This window comes from Platichthys flesus, chromosome 20 (genome assembly GCF_949316205.1).
Source record: "Platichthys flesus chromosome 20, fPlaFle2.1, whole genome shotgun sequence".
NCBI classification, from domain to species: domain Eukaryota; kingdom Metazoa; phylum Chordata; class Actinopteri; order Pleuronectiformes; family Pleuronectidae; genus Platichthys; species Platichthys flesus.
The window spans coordinates 10763874-10784049 of NC_084964.1; the positions used below are offsets into that span (position 1 = coordinate 10763874).

At 41.7% G+C, this 20176-nt stretch overlaps 1 protein-coding gene across 1 annotated transcript; it reads right to left on the reverse strand.

Moving 5' to 3' along the window:
- Positions 1–576: 576 nt before the first annotated feature.
- On the reverse strand, positions 577–13634 carry si:ch211-183d21.1 (uncharacterized). The gene is made up of 12 exons (XM_062378570.1): positions 13475–13634; positions 10592–11439; positions 10263–10443; positions 9366–9505; positions 8555–9120; positions 7880–8153; positions 7525–7720; positions 6174–6358; positions 5801–5896; positions 5336–5500; positions 3365–3458; positions 577–2422 (listed from the first exon to the last, which is right to left on the reverse strand). Exons 1-12 carry the CDS (start codon positions 13585–13587, stop codon positions 2359–2361), a joined length of 2922 nt encoding a protein of 973 aa, XP_062234554.1. The 5' UTR covers positions 13588–13634; the 3' UTR covers positions 577–2358.
- Between the last annotated feature and the right edge of the window lie 6542 nt (positions 13635–20176).

Consider the following 20176-nt stretch of genomic DNA (forward strand, 5'->3'; position numbering starts at 1 on the left):
AGAGTACGATTGCAGAGGTGATAAATAATCAGAACAAGTGTTCCTCGTGCAAATTGACAGATAGAATCCTATATGCTGATATTGACAGAGAGCAATACTGCATATGAAGTGTTATAGATTTCAGGGGATCACAGTCAGGCTCAGAGACAGGACCTGCTCTTTTTCTCAAAAACCACAACATCCGGCTTAAGAGAAGCGACAGCCATGAATCTTCACTGCAAATGTTCTGCACGACACAGGAAGGAAAACAGAGGAAATAAACCCGAAGGCAAATCCTGTAGAGGAAAGCTACATATTTAAACTGCTGTATATCAACATTACCGGAGAGCAAAAGTATCAAGAAGCAAGAAACTCCACTAGCAAAGTTGAAAGTAAAAGTAGATTTGATATCTGACGTATTGAGAACAGTAATCCAACCAGACCATATTGCATTTTTCAGTTTATTTTACAATAACCGATTATCTCTAAATTATCACTGTGGCCAAAATAGTTCAAATTAATGGAGAAAAAAAAAAATCACAATATTAAAGGAGTTAAAGTTTAAAGAATAATAATGAGAATAATGATTTCTGCAAGTCAATTTTTTAAACATTGTTTATTGTGTGTTTTAGCTCATACAAAAATCAATTATGCTCAAATGCTATAAAATACAAATCTTATCTGGGGCTGTGCAGATTGACGAGCGGGATCATAGACAGTACAATATCAGTGAGAATATTCATCTCATATTTCCATTAATGTATTAAAATATAATCACTCATTTACTCGGCTATCTGCATCTCCTGTGCAGACATTTCTCACTCCTCTTGCTTGTCGTTTTTCTCTGATTGTAAATAAAACTTTAGGCCTTAACTACAAGCAAATGGCCAGTCTGCTTTAGGTTTATAATGTCAACTGTTTTATGCAAAATCACAAAAAACACATATAGGCACACAATTGAAGATATTTCCAGAAGATTACACTACACACAAGTGTAAAACATCATATTTGCTCACTTAGTTTACATGATTATGCAGATTTAAATTTTGTATAAAACACCTGGATGTATATGAAGAGCTAATAGTGCTGTGTGTGATTTCATCGGGTTAACTCAGCTTGACGGAGGTGTTAAAGGTAGTATCGACAAATTGGAAATGATAGACATGGAGCTGAGGTGGAAAGTTCCCTTCACCAGGGTATTTTAAAACAAAAAACAAACAAACAAACACAACAGACAGTCTTTGCATCTGTGCAGACGAGTAACAAGGCAAGCAGCACGCAGGCATCTTCAGAAACGGAGCATCAACCTTGACGTTTATTTCCTGGCACTTGATGTCTTGGCAATTAATACAAATTTTGAAATCTTTTCATATTCTGATATTTTTATAGATTGTGGGTAGGCCGCCGCCTCCTGAGAACCCTGCCATAATTATGGCTGCACGCTGACTCTGAGAAACGCGGAGCCCGCTGAACAAATCACACGCACGTCAGCAGAGGTTTCTGAGTCACTTCAACACAAGTGTAACACAAATAGCTCGGATTTTTTTCTTGCCCCTCGACACAAAGCAGTTTCATAACTCGGACAACAACTACTCCTCATTCCCAAAAAACACTTCTCACATCCTTTTTTGTACCCTAATTTTCACTCTAACAAATGTAAACAGTTTGCTTTAAGTAAGCATACACAAGTGGTTAAGGACACTCAATCAACGAGTTAGCTACACATAGTCACATTTAAAAGACAGTCAGAGAGACTCGAGTCGGAACTGGACAAGTAGAGCATGCAGCAGCAAAGTAAAGCAGGTAGTCGACTCATTTTGAAGAATAAACGTGAGCTTAAACAGAGATTATCTTTTTTTCCTTTTAAAACACCTGTTGTTAAGACACTGTAGTACCAGTTGAGAGTGAAGTTCATTAAGTTGTAACGAGCTTCCTGCATAAATCAAGAGCATACATTTTTACATTTACACGCTTTTCTACCACAGTAACAAACAAGTCAATAAAAAAAGGACCATTTAGGACTCAAGTATTTTAACATCCCTCCCTTATATCTTCATTTTCCTTTAAAAAGTTGTAACCAGCGATGTTCACAGGCAACTAAATAAGATGTTTTCAAATTCAACACGCAGGCTGCCGGTGTGTCCCCGGTGCTATAAGGTATCACATGTCACACACTGGGTGCAGCCCCACTGTTGATCAGTGATCTCCCAGAGACCGGGAGAAGGACACTTGTGGTGCCTTATTGTTTCCAAACAAACAACCACAAAATCAGTTACGCACAGGTCTGATTATTACCCCCGTCTCTCTCTCTGTCTCTGCTGAGGTCCTTCCACACACAAGCACTCCCAGACGCAGACGCACAATGATTCGAAGCCTGGATTATAGATCGGACAGTCCCTCTGCGTGTTCACTCAGCTCCATGGTGTAGTAGTCCAGAGGACGCCTGAGAAGAGTGACAAGAACATTATCAAACACACACGCAAGTACACGATCAACAGATCGGATGAAGCTTCAGTTTCCGGTCACTCACATTCAAAGTTTTCTTGGGGTATTTAGTTGATTAAGTTGTATTTTTTACATTTAGACCGCCCTCAGCCTTTCTTATCAATGATTAAAAAAAAAAAATATCTGGGCACAGTTGTGATCTCTCAGTGTTAACTGGAAACTGGAAGGAAGGATGGAGAAAGGGGGAGGACCTTTGACATTTGAGTGCAGATCCACATCAGAGGGGGGATCGAGGAATGTTTTGAGAATTATTAATTAAAAGAAAGAAATAATCATTGAGAGTAATTAGCGATCTTGCTGGAAAAAAAACAGGGATGTGGTTTCATCAGGGGGTCTGATGGGCCTTGGTGGAAGTAAATACTTTACTGTGTGCGATTCCAGTTAAATAAGATTTTATACTTCATTCATACAGTGTACCCACATCTATATCTATCATGGTTGTAGAACGTGTAATTTCGCAGAACTTCAAACACCTCTGAAGGCTGCTAGACTTGTGCAACCACAGAGAAAAAGGCCATGAGAAGACATTTCCTTTCACAGCCATAGGCTTTTCTAAGAAAACCAAGAAGGGAGAATTTCTCGGTGTTGATTAGGGAGACATGAAGGCACTGGCCTCTGTGGATAAAAACAAAAGAAACACATCCTCAGGGAGAGATGCACTTATTTGCATCTAAGTACGCTACAAAATTGTGTAGGTTGAAAGTCTAAACATTAGACAAGTGTTACACATCTTGCTCTGAGAAGATTTCTAGTTAAAAACATAGTACTTAAATGTTGTTGTCATGGTTATTGTATAAAGGGTTCTGTCTGTCATCAGTGTGCACATCCAGCACAGCAGAGACAGAGAGATAAGGAGAATGATGCAACTAACAGTGCTCACCTCCTCCTGTAGAAATATGTGAACAGAGCAGCTCCGAGTCCCAGCAGCAGCAGCACTGCTATTATCAGTCCGATCTGTAAACCCAGGGTCGACGCTAAGGAGAGAAATCAAATCTCAGTTACACTTTCGAGACATGACGATAACTTTAAAACCCAACAACTCAAAGATGAACAAATTTGGTTTGCGTTTGGATTCCACAAGTCTCTTTGATTTTCTATTTTCAAACAATCGACCGTGACATTAGTTACAGAATATCCATGCAGCCAACTCTGTCCAACATGGAAAATAACAAATTCACATTTCAACACAAAAGGCTCTAAAAGTGCCTGCTGTGTTTGAACTAGCATGCCTGACCTCAAGACCTAACAAAGCACACAATAATCAATTTTTCTTTCTTGTAAAGTTGTACAGTTCCTCAATTTAACCTGCTGGTTTGGGACAGGCTGTTTGTTTCCGCTGTGGTGATGTCAGCAGCTGTTTTCTTTCTAAATCGTTGCCGACCTGCTGCTAAACTGAAGCCTAACCGCTGCTGCTGCACAAAGAGCAGTTCACCTAACTACTGCACAGCGCTGGTAACCTCTTTATTCAAATGCTTTTTAAATATTGGGTTAGAATCACATCCAAGCCAAGTATAACGCAGATAAGATGAACAGTTCTCAAGACATATGAGCCACAGACACAACATTATTAGATAGAAGATATGTTTTAACATCTTGGTACAAGCTGTGTGTTCCACATTCACTCTTTAAAACTGGGTCAGTCCAACATTTAAAGTAACAGGAGGACTTAGTATCATCACAGATACCTGTTGTTAACTGGTTGTCACACCAGAGCACAAGGTGTGTATGGTTGTCCACAGCAAGGAGGAAATATACGAATTCAGCCTGTTGTTGCAGTTCTTCTGTTGCAGTCATGATGATGTCATTGAGAGATGGTACGATTATAATATGAAAAAACGCTGAAAATGACCACAGCTTGTTTCCTAGATGCACATCTTTGAAACTTCCCTATGAAGTTAAGTGTTAATGATTTCACATACCTTCATTTCTTGATATTTTAAGACTTCTTACATGTAATAATTATATATTTCAATTTAAATCATAGATTGTATAAAGAGATGGACATCTGGGAAAACCTTGGATATGGACGATGCCATCTTGCAAATTTGGAGCAGAGTGTGTTCGCAACTGTCAGTCTCACCCGTCAGACGATGAGGTTTCACCCTGTTTTCGTTTTTTGTATTCTTATAAATATTAACACAAACATCAGTGTGGTAAGAACTTTCTTTGTATCATGTATTGAAAGGACATCGATATTGCAGCTCCACACCACGATCACTATTGCACGGACAAATGATGCTGCAAATCAACTCAAAAGTGCAAAATGGCGGCTCCATCATTCTGGATATTTTGGCTTAATTTTTGTTCAACATGGGGAGGTTGAGACAGAGTTTTTCTTTATTTACATTTTCCAGTTTGCCTAACACAGAAGAATGCAGCAGCAGATTGTCCGTATCATTTATGAGATATTTGTGTAATTTGTTCATCATCTGTCACGTGTCACATGTCATTAACGCACACACTCGCTTGCTGTGATTTCCTTCAGGCATTCCAACATTCCAACATTTGCGTTCTCTCTCTTACAGCAGCTATAGTGATAATAATGAACCACTGTTCCTCCACAGCTTATCTAGCAGATTTTACCACAATGCAATCCATTATTAAATCTTTTACAAGGACATGTCTAGGAGCAGACATGACAGATGAAAACTATATTCCAATAGATGAGCACTCAACACCAAGGGAATTCACTGCGTTAAAAACCCTAGAGAAATTTCGGAGGTGGATTTTGAGAACAGCGTACAGAATCTCAGTTGATTTGGTTGATCCTTTAAAGTACTGATAAATGAGATGAGATATCAGGCGTTTTTGTTGTGCCTGTTAGCTTGTGATGTGTCGAGAAGTTGCTAACCTGTGCTTGTGTAACGGCCCGTGGTTGGAGAAGAACAGACGTCCCCCTGAGCAGATGAGGGATTAATGTGCGACGTCTGGATGATGAGGGCCTTCTGATGGTCTGACAGAGCCTGGACGTTCCCCCACACTCGCAGCCAACCAGACACACAGGAGAAGTTGGCTCCTTGAAAACGAACAGACAGACAAGTGTTTCATTATCTACTCACAACTCTGTTCACCATCTGTTTCAAGATGTACTCTGATTCGTTCAATTGTGCGAACCCCCCACACACCATCGACCGCTGGTGAGTGGGAATCTATGCCGAAATGAAACCTCTAAACCACCATGTCGCATCACAAAACCTTTACACAGCAATTTCTTGAACACCGAACAAAAGTCTCAGGGAAGAGGCGGTAAATAGTTACATAAAAAAAACGGCCAAATTTGATGGTTTCCAGTTCAAAGTGAGTGAAAGTGCCTCACCTTGGAGATACAAGGCAGTAATGCCACAGTGACACCTCTTCTCCAGGTAGTTGGCCACATCAGCGACCCTCTTCCCCTGAATCAGACTACTGCAGTCTGTGGAAAACAGGGCAGCTGTCAACTTGCACAAATGAATATTTATCATATGATTATCTGCAGAGAAAATAAATACTACCAGAATTTCAAATTTTTGACAAACAAATGACAAAAAAAGATTTGTTTAAGAATGTTTATGAGCTGGGATCGAGCCAGAGACGCTTCAACCACACAATCTGCAAAGCATTCAGCTCCCTCCTTATATCGTTCTCCTTAGACGCTATTCTGTTTGACATTTAATGATTAATTTAGATTTTTTAGATGTCAGACGCCTCACCTCCTGATTCCTCCTGCCAGTCACTGGACAGGGGTCCAAGGCAAAGGTCAATGTGACTGGAGAAGGCGGGGCTCGGGCAGAGGTTGGTGCTGTGGGGCGTTGGGGAGGAGCTTGTCCAGGAGGAGGGGCTTCTCACCTCACAGCACGAACAGCGGCTGAGCGAGACGGCACCATCCTCCACTGACCTGCACACACATGAAACAGTTCAGTGTATCAATAAACATTAGGCCTATGATGATGATCAAGAAAAAGCAAGGATGCCTAGAATAAAAGCATGTTTATACATCTAACTATATATATATATAGTTGTAAATTGCTGCTTGATAAAGTTAAATCAAATACAAATAGTGTAATTTAATGGAAACAACTGATGCTTGAAGAATGTTGGATAAACTCGGTCAGACACAAATACAATCTGTCGTCTCGAGAGCTGTGATTCACATTGATATAATTCAGTGTCTGATCGGTTTCTGAAATGAAAGCAAAGAACAAAAAGACTCTTGAAGATAAAAAAAAAGATAATGTAATCTATATTTTGACTCATTTAAGAAGCCAGATCCATATCTTTCATCAGCCGAGCTGAACCTCAATATCTGTCTCGTTAAATGGGATCTGGTATTTCTTTCAGCTGTTTTTCCCTGAAAGGTTCAATGGTTAATTTATTATACAATTATACTGTATTTCATTGTTATGTTAATGATGGCAACAGTGCCTACAAAACCCTTATTGGAAAAAGAAATTCCACATTCTATTAATACTATAATTATAATACTTTGTGAGACCATCGTGACGTTGACCTTCGACCAACAAATCTTAATCTATGAGTGTTAGTGAGCATTTGAGTAATTCTCATCAAGTCATCCTTATACAAATGCATGTTTGTTCCTAATAATTCTCGTTCGCAACAATGAATGACGGCCGTATTGTATTTAGTTGCTTCATGCTCCTGGTATTGGCTCATTGCCATTGGGGTCACTGTAAAAGCAATGAACCATCATCGCTGTTATTAGTAACACATGTGCCTTTCCTCTTAAGCTCGTATAGTACACAATGGTAAAACTAAGGTAGAATGACCTAATAGCCGGTCTCTGCTGTATGCTTAAAGGCCCTAATAACTTAGCAAGTGGCCAATAATAATAAGACTTAGATCTCTAATGTAAGAAGTAATCACAGATAGACAGTGGATTAAGCCGGGTGTCTTTTATCCTTACTATCCTCAATTAACTGTGACTGAAGCAAACGTTAATATCACAACCCTGTATCTTGACGACAGTTTTCGTTGGAAGAAAGAATTATCAGAAGTTAAAAGTTCAATCATGTGAAACTATTTCTTCTGATTTTTGCTGTTTACCTGAGTGCTGGAATGACTTGTCTCCCTCTGGTGGTGGACAGGGAGGAGAGCAGCTGCTGGTTTTCACTGAACACAATCATGTCTCTGAGACTGGAGTTGGTCAGAGCGGTGCCAGCTCTGCAGACACTGAACAGGTCATAGCACAGGACGACCGCTCCTTGTGCCGGCACCGTCGAGCCCGGCAGGAAACTCTGATCTATGCAGGAGAGAGATGAGTGAAGGAGCATGGTGAGAGGTGGTAGAGACGAGAGGATCCGAAAAACAGACATGGTTGAGAAGAAGGAGATAGAAAAGATAATTTTTCTTTAACATAAGTCATCTATCACTCAACGACAATGTCTCCCGCTACCCTCACCTGCTCCGGTGACATTTCCAACTACGTAGAATCCATCCTGATCAATAGATCCAGTCAGAGGAAGGGCGATGACGGTGCCGCTGCGCTCCTGGTCAAACACAGAGAGCACCAGGCCTTGCAGGTCTGTCATGGGGGGCCCATGCAGCTCCACAAAGGCTCTCTGCTGGTTGTGATCGGTCCAGTGGCCACTGGCGACCTCACTGATGACCACACCTTCAGGGGCTGGAGGTGGGCGGGGGCAGCTGTTCTCCCTCAGAGGGGTAGGTGGAGCCACCTATGATGACAGATGCATGTCTTTTAACAACTCTAAAAACTTGTTGTCAGTCAGAATTAAAAAGAAGACAAAACCTCTTGTTTAGCCGCAAAACGTGGCAAACTATCCCTTTAAAAACTTTTGCATTAAACAAAATAAAGGGTTATGCGCAGATTTTTAAATTGACCAAAAATCTGCTTCAAATGCTATCGACTCTTTGCCCATTGTCTGTCGTGAAGTTGGACTTTTTTTTAAATGTCAGTGGGTGTTTGACCAGTGCCAAAGAGGATTTATATATGAAAGCTATTTGTTTCCCACAATGGTGTACTTCTGCCAATCTGTAAAAGCAGAGTTTGTAAGGAACTGACTTGCTGTTAAATTTCATTTGCTGTGTCTTTGAATTATCTTGTCTTTGTACTCACTGAAAAAGCAGATAGGTCATGAGGGTAAAGGCCCCGACAGCGGCTGAGAGACTCATCCCCAGGCAGAACTTCTGGATCCTCCAACAGAGGCAGCTGTCCCGGGGTCAGAGCGTTGCTCAGCTCCTGCGCCTCTTTATCAGAGCCTCTCTGCCGGTACACCACTGCATCCAGTAGGCCTTTAGTGGGAATCCCCCTCTGCGTGGCCGACGGTGGGCCATACGGGCTGCGGTAGAGCGCCACAGCGTCTGGCCCGTTCTGGATGGTGTTTGGAGGCAGACGAAGCGATGGAGCCGGCACCAGCCTATCACTGCCAAGCAGAAAGTAGCCCTTGGAAGTGGTGAAGTGTCCACTCAGGCTGATCTCCCTGTAGGGTTTGTTGTTGTGGGCACTGAACAGCAAGATCCAGATCCCCTGCAGCGAGACTCGACGACCTGACGGGTGCCAAAGCTCGATGTACTCGCCATCCTCAGCTGCACCGGGTGTATCAGTGTTCAGCTCATTGATGAGGAAGTCGCTGTTCCCCCATGGTGGGATGTGAGACTGTGAGTCTCCTCCTCCTGGAATTACTACATTATAAAAGAGGATGTTAATGGAATCAATGACATTTCGCCTTCTTAACAAGATATGGTAATATGAAGATGCACAAGTTGGTTAGCTTAGCTTGACATTATGAAAGGAAACAGTGTCAAAAGGTAACAAAAAAGGCCTAACAGCTCCCCTGCAGCTTACCTACACATTTTATACACATAATCACAATTTAATTTATATAATTTTTCAAATAAGATAATTCAAATGTCATTCAGACACTCACATATACTGTGAGGGCAGATCTTTGGCCAGGGGCACTGGTTGGGCAGCCCAGGAGTTTGTGGAGCCTCCCAGAAGACACCGGGATCTCTGGGCCAGGAAGCCACACCACAACGACTCAGGTCGAAACCTCCTTCTCTCAAACTGCGAAATAATGAAATCATTCAAAAACAACCATCACAAACGGATCCTAAGAAATTTTAGGGGATATAAGTTGTTGTGTCGGTGAAAAAAATAGAGTTTGAGGCTCAATTTTTTCATCAAAAAGGATGAAACATTTTTGGCGCATTGGGTTTTTCAAGTAAGAAAACAACACAGTGAAATTTACATTAAATTGATCAAAAATCTAACTTTTTCTTCTAGTGACAGCAACAGTCCTACATTTTCGGTTTTCAGTAAGATATCTTCAGAACAGTTGGGTGGATTGCTGTGAAATTTGGTAAAAAAATTACAATATCTACAGCTCCTTAAGGATGAATTGACACTTCTTCGGATTCCTTGGCTTTTCTTATAGTGCCACCAACAGGTCAAACCCAACTAATGCTGGGATGTACAGTATCTCAACATCTACAACATTGGTTGCCACTGAATCGTGTTTCTTGTGAACTTTGAGACAATGTAAGATCTACTTCTCCACTTTGATGACAGTTGCTGAACACAGGAAAAGAGAATTACCAAAAAGGGAACAATGATCACAAGCTGATCCTTTACTTAATAGATTTCACAACAGTGAAACTACTGCCTCTGTACTACAACTGTTGAACATTATTAACACCTCTGTCACATCAAGAACTCAATAACAAGTTTCATGACCCAAGTGCTGACTCATTCTACCTCTTTCATATCCTCCAGTCTAATCCGTGCAGTTTTAAAGGAGTGGAATAAGATCATAGATTCTTGCCTGTTGCTGAGTTGGTACGGCTGTCTGCCTGGGATGAGAGTCTCGGTGAGGTTGGCACTTGGCTTTTTTCCGGGTCCGGCAAATACAAACGCATCTAAAGGCTGAATCTCACTCAGTGGACTGCCCACAGGGAAGTCTGAGGCTCTGCCACTGTAAACAGCTACTGCCCCAGACTCATCTCCTGAGAAGAAAACATAAGAGGAAGAAAGAACTTACGATGAAACGAAAGAGAATCAATGAATAGAAATTTACCAGGAGTCAATGGTGGGCCTCCTCGTGCACGGAAAAGCTACAGTGAACAAGATGACGATGACTCACAGAACACTGACCTTTCATGTAATTCTTCTCTATCCTCATGGAGATCAGCCAGTTCCTGGAGGTCTCCACATTCACATCCACACTCACACTGACCAAGTCTGTTTTCCCATCCAACACAACCAGCACCAGAGGACCTGCGGCTGGAGCGTCCGTGAGCTCCACAAACCCGTCCACCTGCCCTCCTCCCAGCTTCAGCTCAGTGATGACAGGACTGGTTAGTGGGGCAGCCGGCGGGGTGCAGTTGTTTCGCTGACCTGGGGATGGCGAGGACACCTGAAAGCCCCACCTGTCTTCGGACATCAGGCACCTCTCGATTGACTCATCTCCCTCAAGTGTTGTCTCGTCCTCGACGAAGGCTGGCTCTCCAGGTGTCAGCGTCTCAGCGAGGAACTCTGCACCCCCAGTCCGGCGAGTCATGTACACGACGGCATCCACCATCCCGACTGCCGTGACGTCCATCTTCTCATTGTAGCGACCAGCGGCTGTGTGGTAGAGGACAATGGCGTCCGGGCCGTTCTGGACTGTATTGGGAGGCAGGAGGATTGCGGGTTTGGGCACCATGTCCACTGAGCCCACCAGGAAGAAACCTCTGTCGTCTGTGCTGTGGTCTTTGAGATCCAGCACCTTGTAGGCTACATTTCCATTCCCGTTATAGAAGACAAGGGTGTAGCCATCCAGCGAAGCCCGTTGTCCACTGGTGTGATACAGCTCCACAAACTCAGTGGTATCCAGTCTCGGGTTGTCGGCGTTGATCTCGCTGATGATGAGGCAGGGTTCACCCCTGACTATCGCCACCACCAGGCAGAGACAGGCCAGGTGGGCAAAACTCACTGCCATTTTTAAAAATCCTCTAAAAAGCCTGAACACAGGGAAAAATAAACTCTCAATCAATTACTTTCCTATAGCTCCGAAGGTTAACTGATCAACTGAGTAAGTCAGTTGATCAAATTAAATGGAAGGCCCAGCTTCTGAAGTGATAACATATGCTGGTTTTGAAAAGATTATAAAAACATACTCTACCAAGATTACGTTTTGGATGGTTTGTACTACTAATGTCAACCTGAACCGTAGCGAATAATGATGACAATTTTCACACTTCTATAATAATTAAAAGACCAAATGATAAAACAACCAATTGAGAAAACAGCGAATAAATCAATGGTACAAGAAAAACTCATGGATCATACATTCCCCCGAACTGGAAAGTTTAATAATATCAAATATTAGACCAATATTGTTCATAGGATAACCTCAACCACAGACTGGTGTTCAAAAAGGTCTGGGCAACTAAACAATATCTAAAATTCTCGCAATATAATGGTCATCAACAGCTATAAAACAAAAGTCAATCATCGATATGCCTCTGCATTGTGTAAGCAGTGTGATGACGTACAACACACGATCGATCTCAGTCAGATTTCTAAAACGTTTTACAGTTGAGCAATTGGAGCCGATTATTTCCGCCTTTCACATATATATTCATCTCAGCATTTAGGTTTGATGATTAAAATGCGGAACAGGAAAGCGGCGTATTTCTTCAGGGAGATGACTTAGCAGTCTGCTTACTGAATAGTTGTGACATAGGCCTGAGCGGTCACTGGGACATTGTCAGGAGACTCTTGAGTTGAGGGTGACTACTTGGATGTACATGATTGTGTGTATGCAATAGAATAAAGTCACATACATCTATCATGCATGATACTACGGGGAAGTGATGTACGTTTGATGCATCCACACCTCCTCAATATACTGTAAATCTCTACGACAATTGCAGTAGATCCCTCACCCGACTGGATGGTCTTGGATTTGTGTAAATACTTTGTTAAATATGAGAAAACTGGAAAAGAAAACAATATATACATTCCAGATTAAAGGTACACCGTGTAAGAATTACCTGAAAGGGATCTATTGGCAGAAATTGAATATAAAAACAAACCTAATGATGTTTTTACTAGTGTGTTTCATCGCTTTATATATACGCTTTATATTATATACACTTTATTGTATATATACGGTAGCCAAGACTGGACAAACTCTCGAGTTTTATGACAATGGAAGGCCACCACAGGTTATTCATCTGTTGCATGTATAGTTATTTGTCGGCTCATATATATTAGTACCTGGATTTAATTTGCTCCCATTGCATCGACCTAACAAATGTGTCATTACCGACTAGTTTAAAAGAATAATCTGAGTTTAAACTCCAAATAAATATTATTGTGACACTTATCGCCTTAACGATATCGTCTGATGTATATATAGAGATGATTAGATCTACTGTTTACCAGTCACAGATCACACTCCCTGATGGAAGGAGGAAAAAACCATCACAACATGATGAATGAGTCTTCTATGAGTTTTCTGGTTTTGGGGGGTAGGGGGGGGGGGGGTGACATCGGGAATGCACGTCTTCAGCATGAGTCACGAAATGTTGCGAAATACAAAACGGAAAAACTTTTGAATGAAAACAGTGAATCCGAGAAAACGGGGAGAAACAGTGAAAAGGGCTTCAGCGGCATTAAACGGACAGACGTGGGGAGTTTGTCAGGGGTTAACCGGAGCATCTGTTGCGATTTAACCCGGTGTCATCTCCGAATAAAACACCGAGCATTGGCCACGACATGAGGCTTTAAAAGGCGTCGTTAGCCCACGAGACACTCTGAGAAAACCGCGTAAAGATGCTAACAAAAAAACACGCAGACTTAAATTCAGCCTGGAAATCTTCGCCCGTGTCTGCACAGTTATTCCAGTCACGGTGAGGCTCCTATGTGTGTGTGTGTGTCCATGTCTGTGTGTGTGTGTGCATCTTTCCCGTCGAGAAATTAAACAGAGAGACCCTGTCAATGTGCCTCCTTTAAGCCCGGCTCGGGCTCCTCCAGCGCGGCGTCACTTACCGTGTGCTCCCGCTGCTCCGTCCCACCGCTTCGGTGTCAAAACAAAAATGTCCACCCGTCCGCGGGGATAATGTTGTTAAAGTTAGTTTCCACTCCTCCGCCGCTCCCCTCATTCACAAAGCAGCGCTTCTTCCTCCCGCCCCCCGGCTCCCCCGGCCTGTGGGCGGTCAGACTGACGGAGGGGGATGATGCCTGCCAGGGAGGCTCCTCTATTTCCTCCCCGGCTCAGCTCTCCCTTCACACGGCCACAGCTGAGCGACAAACACCGGCACGGCCCCAGAAACGAGCCGCTGTGAATATATACAACACGGAGGGACCAGGCGACATTGCTTGTGCCGAACGCATGCAGAGTAATGTCGAAGCGGCTGGGTTGTGTTGTTAGGGCACTGCGTCTTTTGAGTTCATCCCCAGGGGCCTCGTAAAGACCTGAAGGGGGCCCCTGACCCCACTGTATGAAACAGGAGAGAGGGGGTTCGCATCAATGAAAGTCCCGCCCAACGCAAGTTACAGCTCCTCAGGGGCGGATCGAAGGGTTTTCTGAACTTGGGGCCACAGTTATCACTTGTTGAATCATTCCTGCGAACGTGGGGGGGGGGTCACAGTTCCTATTTGACCTGTAATGACCTGGTCAAGTTCAAAATATTCAGTCCATTCGCACCTCAGAAGTAGATTGTGTCCTGATTCACGATCACTTCCCCTCTCGCTTGTCCTTTTGACGTTAAGAAATTCAGCGATATCACGTTGGTTTGCCACGAAAATGGAGAACGCTAGCAAGCAAAGCCTTCCACAGCAGACATTCATGACCTCAGAGTGTCTAAGCAGCATTTTGAAGTATTTTGGGCTGTAAACTGTATAGATGGCAAAGTAACGATAGAAGCTGTTTGGTGTCTTTGTACCATGCGACTGCCTCATGACGAATCTATGGGTTCACCAGTTGAGAAGGCATCACAAACAAATCATGGGTCATGTCAAATTCGTTCAAACATGATTTCTGGGGGAAAATTACAATTGTATGTCCAACATATGTGTACAACTTCTGATTCAACCAAAGCTTTGATCAAAGCCCCACATAACTTAACATAGATTTATTTAGAAAGTTGGTCCATGCTCAAGCTCATTCTGTTCTTCAAAAAGCTTAGGAAATGAGAACTCTTCCTTGAAATCCTTTTCTGTACAGAAATGATGTCACTAGGCCCACTCCTGCAGCCATTGACCATCCACTGGAATAATGAAATGTAAAATTGACCACAGAAAACCTCAGTTCAGTTTTACTCAGTGATTCCAGGGTTTCACTTCTTCTCTCCATGGAACCAATATCCAAAATACAGCCATGACAAGTCTGTGGTGAGGGAGATTACAGTGTGATGAAATTGTAAAAACTCAGATTTTCCAGTTTTTTTATAAACCACGTAGATTTGAATATATTAACTAATTTATTTTCATTTTCTTTGATTAACACAATCAAGCCCCACAAATGTAGTCTTTGACTAAACTTCTACATAGATCTTAGTCGCTTTTTATTCAATTGTGTTATTCTCTATGGTGAATCATTAATTTGTTTGGGTAGAGTGAGAGAAATTTTGTCACACACCAAACCCTGTGTTGTCGATTCACGTTGGTGTTATGTTAATATTTTGTATATTGTTATTTGAAGTGCAGGTTATTTAGGTTTATTTCCTGAAGATGATTGTTATTTCAATTCAATTAATTATAATCAATAGTCAAACAAAGTTTCTCTGTTGTGGAATAAAGTAATGTGTAGTGTTATAAATGTGAAATAATGTGAAAATACTGCACCTGAATGATTTTGTTAAGTTAAGATTTATGTGACGGAAGTTATTTTATGGCGCTTTCATATTATTTATACATTTATACATTTGATGATCAGCATTTGTCTACAAACAATGCTGATACATTTTTGGGTCCAGGTAGGAAAGACAGAACTATATCGCAACCTGCCAGATTAATTTTGTGTTTTTACCAAATTTTTCAACTTTAAAAAAGGCATGATCTGATAATGTCTAATGTTTGGATTTTCAGGTTAACATCTCATATTATTCATCATATATGTAGGTGGATATCACCAATTTAGAATAGTAGAATAGGAGGCCACAATCCTGACCTTCAAATGAGACTGACCACTCTGTAGTCATACAGTTTAAAGGAACTAAGAGGACTTGTGAGGGGGAAGGTATTTTATTTTCAGAAAAATGCACAAACGTTGACTCTCAACATATACTCACAAAAGGAAGTGAAGACAGAAGTTGTGGTGTATCCTACATTAGAAATGTCACATTTTTCATCATCTGACAGGTAAAAAACAAACAAGCTTTGATGAACCTCCTTGGCAGTCAACAGATTTAAACCAATACTGCTGAATGGATTTCCACAAAACCTGCTGGAAGAAGCCAGTAAACTTAGGTGTGGATCCAGAGTGGACGGATCATTTATATAACTAATTTATCTTCATGGATAATAAACAGAATTATTTACTGGGCTGAGATGATTGCATATATTATGCATGTGGACAATTGAGGGCAGTTTGAGTGAATGTAAGGGGGCTGTTGGGCCTTGGCGGGGGTATGCGCTCATGGGACTGCAACCGATTTCCAACAAACTTTGTGTATTGGACATGAACCAATGTAAAAACGTGTTTTCACTTTCTTCAACATTGTGAGATAGGGAGTTTTTCAACACATTCATTGATTTCTCAGAAAAAACTTCATAGATCTTGATAAAAACTAAAATCTGGCAGATCCAAATAAAATTCTGGATCTGATAAATCAGAATGTGCTTTCATAAGAGGACTGTCTTGGCAGAGGTATAGTTGTTATGTGGTAAGTTTCTTCAGCACCAATGTCACTGTATATACATTCCTCCTAACACCACTAGATGGCCATCTAAGCATGAGAGAGTGAGAGCTCTGTAGCACTAAAGGCATGTGGACCAAATTAAATTGTCAGCTGGGAAAAAATAAGCAAAAATAAAAAGGCCTGTAGTAAGTAAGGTTCCCTGAGGTAAAACGCTCTGATATATTCTGCTGGTCAGACTCTGGTGTTTGTGTGGTGCATGTTTTGACGGGAGTGGATATGTTTTGACACGGGCAAAAGGTCAGCGGAAATGTTAATGATTCACACGCTCTGTTTGCACCCCGCGGTACGAAGCTGGCACTGCACCCGCGAGCAGGTCTTTGAACGTTCCAATTGAATTTCTGTCCAAACGCTGCTCTGCCTTTCCAGTCAACAACACCATTGACAAGGTACATCTAATTCATTTGGCTGGTTCTGTCTCTCTGACTCACTACTTAGATGTAATTCATCACTTTAATCTGCACGTGGGGAGGAACTACTCTTCCCTGCAGATAACATGTTGGGAGGTTTTACTCAGAGTAACATAAGGGATGATTTTAATTAAGTTGAAGATTTAATGGGGGCTCGTCTGTCCAACAGAATCATTAGTTTGTCAATTAGGCATCAATTCAATATTTCAAGGTAACTTGAGGAGAAGGTGACTTGACCTCGACCTCAGCTCACAAACTATCAATCAGCAGTGATGTAGTGGAATCAAATAAAGTGCATTTCTTTAGTTTTATATCTCAAACTAGAAAACTAGCATTTTCTTGCTACATTTACAGAAGACAGACTTCTTTTTTTTGGTGTACCCTTTATCAGCAAAAGACAATGCCTGCAGACCCGTGCTGCAAAAAAACAAAGCATCCAACTCGGCACAACCAAACTGAATGTACTTTTTATCTCAGACCAGAGAGCTGTCATGTTGCTCGTTTGATCTCGACAAAGAGTGTGACAGTGACTGGATGTGAGCGTTGAGTCATTGTGTTGGAAGTGAAAGCAGCAAACTTCATCTCTGACTCCATCGTCACGATGAGTCGCAGTTTGCAGCAGTCACAGGCTGAAAGGGGGAAGTTTTCACCCTCTGGTGTAACGTGTGGGACCAGCTTCTTGACAGATCAAACACAGGCACAGGCAAATGAGACAGTTTGTCCTGCCCCACACTCCAGATCACCAACAGCTGGAAATCTATTTCCACTCACTGCAGCATGAAGTTCTGCTGGATTTTAAACTGAGGGACTTCCTCATGGATTTAATACAAATACAGAAACGCTGCTGTTCTTTCAGACCTTGAGACTCAATTTGAGTTTTAATTAATTTGAACAATAACACATCTTCTTAAGGTGTCTCTCCAAGAAAAACCTTTGAAACTTGAATCGCATCCAGTAAAGCACATACATCCTCCAAGGCACAACAGTCCCTTAAAGGTTGAGTGTGTAGAATTTAGTGGCATCTAGTGGTGGAGTTGCATACTGCTCAAAAACAACTCAAACAGGGGTAAATTGTAGATTTGGTGGGGGGCAGAACTGCATAGTCATATACGTTGTGTTGATGTTGAAATCTTAATAGATTGTTTATGTCACATGCTTCATGTCGGTTATCAATCTTCCACTGAACCTGATCCTATCGCACTCTGAGGCACTTTGCTCTTATCGATACAGTAACTTTTCGACCTCACCCAAGCGTAAAAGCTTTTCAAAAGGAAATAAAAAAAAGATTTATGTGAAAATTCGAAATCCATATAACCACAATTGGATCGAAATCCATATAACCACAATTGGATGGGAGTGTGCTTATGTGTGTTTTTAAAAATATCGATTGAACAACAATGGATGTCTATGGCACAGATAAAATGGCAGCATCAAGTTTTTTTTTTTTTTTTTTTTTTTTTTATAAATCTGTTTATTGAAACTCATCACATCATGTTACATGACCTTTACAAATAGATGCATGTTTTTTTGTGTTTTTTTGCCACATAAACAAACATACAAACAAACAAAACCAACAAGTAGAAAACATACAAAACATTATCCCACCCCCCACCCCAGTTGGTCTTCCCTTTTCAAACAGAATATCATCCACCACCTCACACTTGTACATTAACATCGATGTGAGAGCACAGCTGGACAAAAAGCAAAACATAATGTGTTGTTCACCCCTACACCGTAGGAGTTGTAGCTACATTATCGAAATATGAGATAAGAGGTTGCCATATAGTAAAGAATTTCTCCGTTGACCCTCGGAATGAAAATTTTATTTTTTCTAATTTAAGGAATGACATTAGGTCAGTCTGCCATGATTGTTCTGCCGGCGGTTTGGGCAGTTTCCAGTGTAGAAGGATACGCCTGCGGACAATCAGAGAGGCAAATGCTAAAACATTTAATTTCTGCTTACTGAATTCTGAATAATTTGAGGGAACTCCAAAAATAGCAGTGAGCGGGCAGGGAGTGATAACTACACCCAAAACATCCGACATGATCTTGAAAAAGCTCTTCCAGAGCCCTGTTAGCTTCGAGCATGACCAGAAAGTATGGGCTAAGTCAGCTGGAACAAAGGCACATCTATTGCAAGCTTCACTACTGCCAGGAAAAATCTTAGCTAGTTTTGCTTTGCTGAAGTGCATTCTATGCAGTACTTTGAATTGTATTAAGTTAAGACGGGCACAGGATGAGGAGCTATTCACTCGTAATTTTGCTCTCTCCCACCAAGGATCCTGAAGTTGGATTCCTAGCTCTTTTTCCCACCCCTGTTTTGCTGTGATCCGTGGAGAGGGGTTAGCCTGGAGAATACCTGTGTACAGCTTTGATATCATTTTTATCCAAGTTTTAGGTTTGTCAAGAATTTTAGGTAAATCTGCCGGTAAATGTGGAAATGTACTGCAATAATCTTTAATAAAACTGCGAACTTGGAGGTAACGAAAGAAGTTGGTCCGGGGCAAGTCATGCTTATGGGACAGACTCTCAAAGTCGACAAATGTACCATTTAAAAACAGGTCTTGAAATGATATGATACCTTTCTCCTTCCAAAGTGTAAATGCGGAGTCAAGTTTAGAAGGTAAAAAAATATGATTATTGCATAACGGACCTAGGAGGACAAGATTGTTTAGCTTGAGATGTTTACGAAACTGTGTCCATATTTTCAAGGTTGACAAGATTACAGGATTTGAGGTATAATTTGAGACTGAGAATGGCAAAGGGGAGCATGTCAGAGCCACAAGTGAAGAGGTGTGACAGGAGAGGGACTCCATTTTACACCAATCCGCCTCACTCTCGTACCACCAGCTGAGTATCTTTTGTATATTTGCTGCCCAGTAATATAACATAAAGTTAGGTAGACCCAGCCCACCCTCCTGCCTCGCTGTCTGTAGGGTGCTTTTGCAGCATCAAGTTTTGGCTGCACATAGAAGACGTCAAACGTAAGTTACAGATTTTACTGTATACGTCCAGGACCTCGACAATGTGGCCTGACATTGTTGTCATCACTTATCCACAAACAGCTCGCCACAGATTATTTTTGTTCTTCCTGTACATAAAAAACATAATGCCCTCTCTGTAGCTATTCCACACCAAAACATTGCTTTGCCTTCTGCTGACCCTACAAGTTTCCCTGGTGCATGTGCCTTGAGCAAATTTTTCACCTCATTAGTCTGGACAGACATAAAAACTGGGACAGTGTGAGGACAAAGCAGGTTTGTGTGCACATCCAGAGCAAGAGAGGAGAGCATGGGACCATGCAGCGGAGAGGGAGGCCATGATAACTGGAGTGTTTGTGCGACGCAGTTCTCAGAGGCGTAACGACAATGGATTATAAGAAAGGGTTCGGCAGTGCATCACAGCGACTCACGTGTGTTTGG

Bases quoted from the DNA above. Each gene is read 5' to 3' on its own strand.
- si:ch211-183d21.1 (XM_062378570.1), bottom strand. From the start codon at position 13,587: ATGAGGGGAGCGGCGGAGGAGTGGAAACTAACTTTAACAACATTATCC. The intron at 5,897-6,173 runs GTGAGGCGTCTG...TGTTTTCCACAG, and splicing joins CTGGCAGGAGGAATCAGGAG to ACTGCAGTAGTCTGATTCAG. The intron at 3,459-5,335 runs GTTAGCAACTTC...TTCTCTCCTTAG, and splicing joins GGGCCGTTACACAAGCACAG to CGTCGACCCTGGGTTTACAG.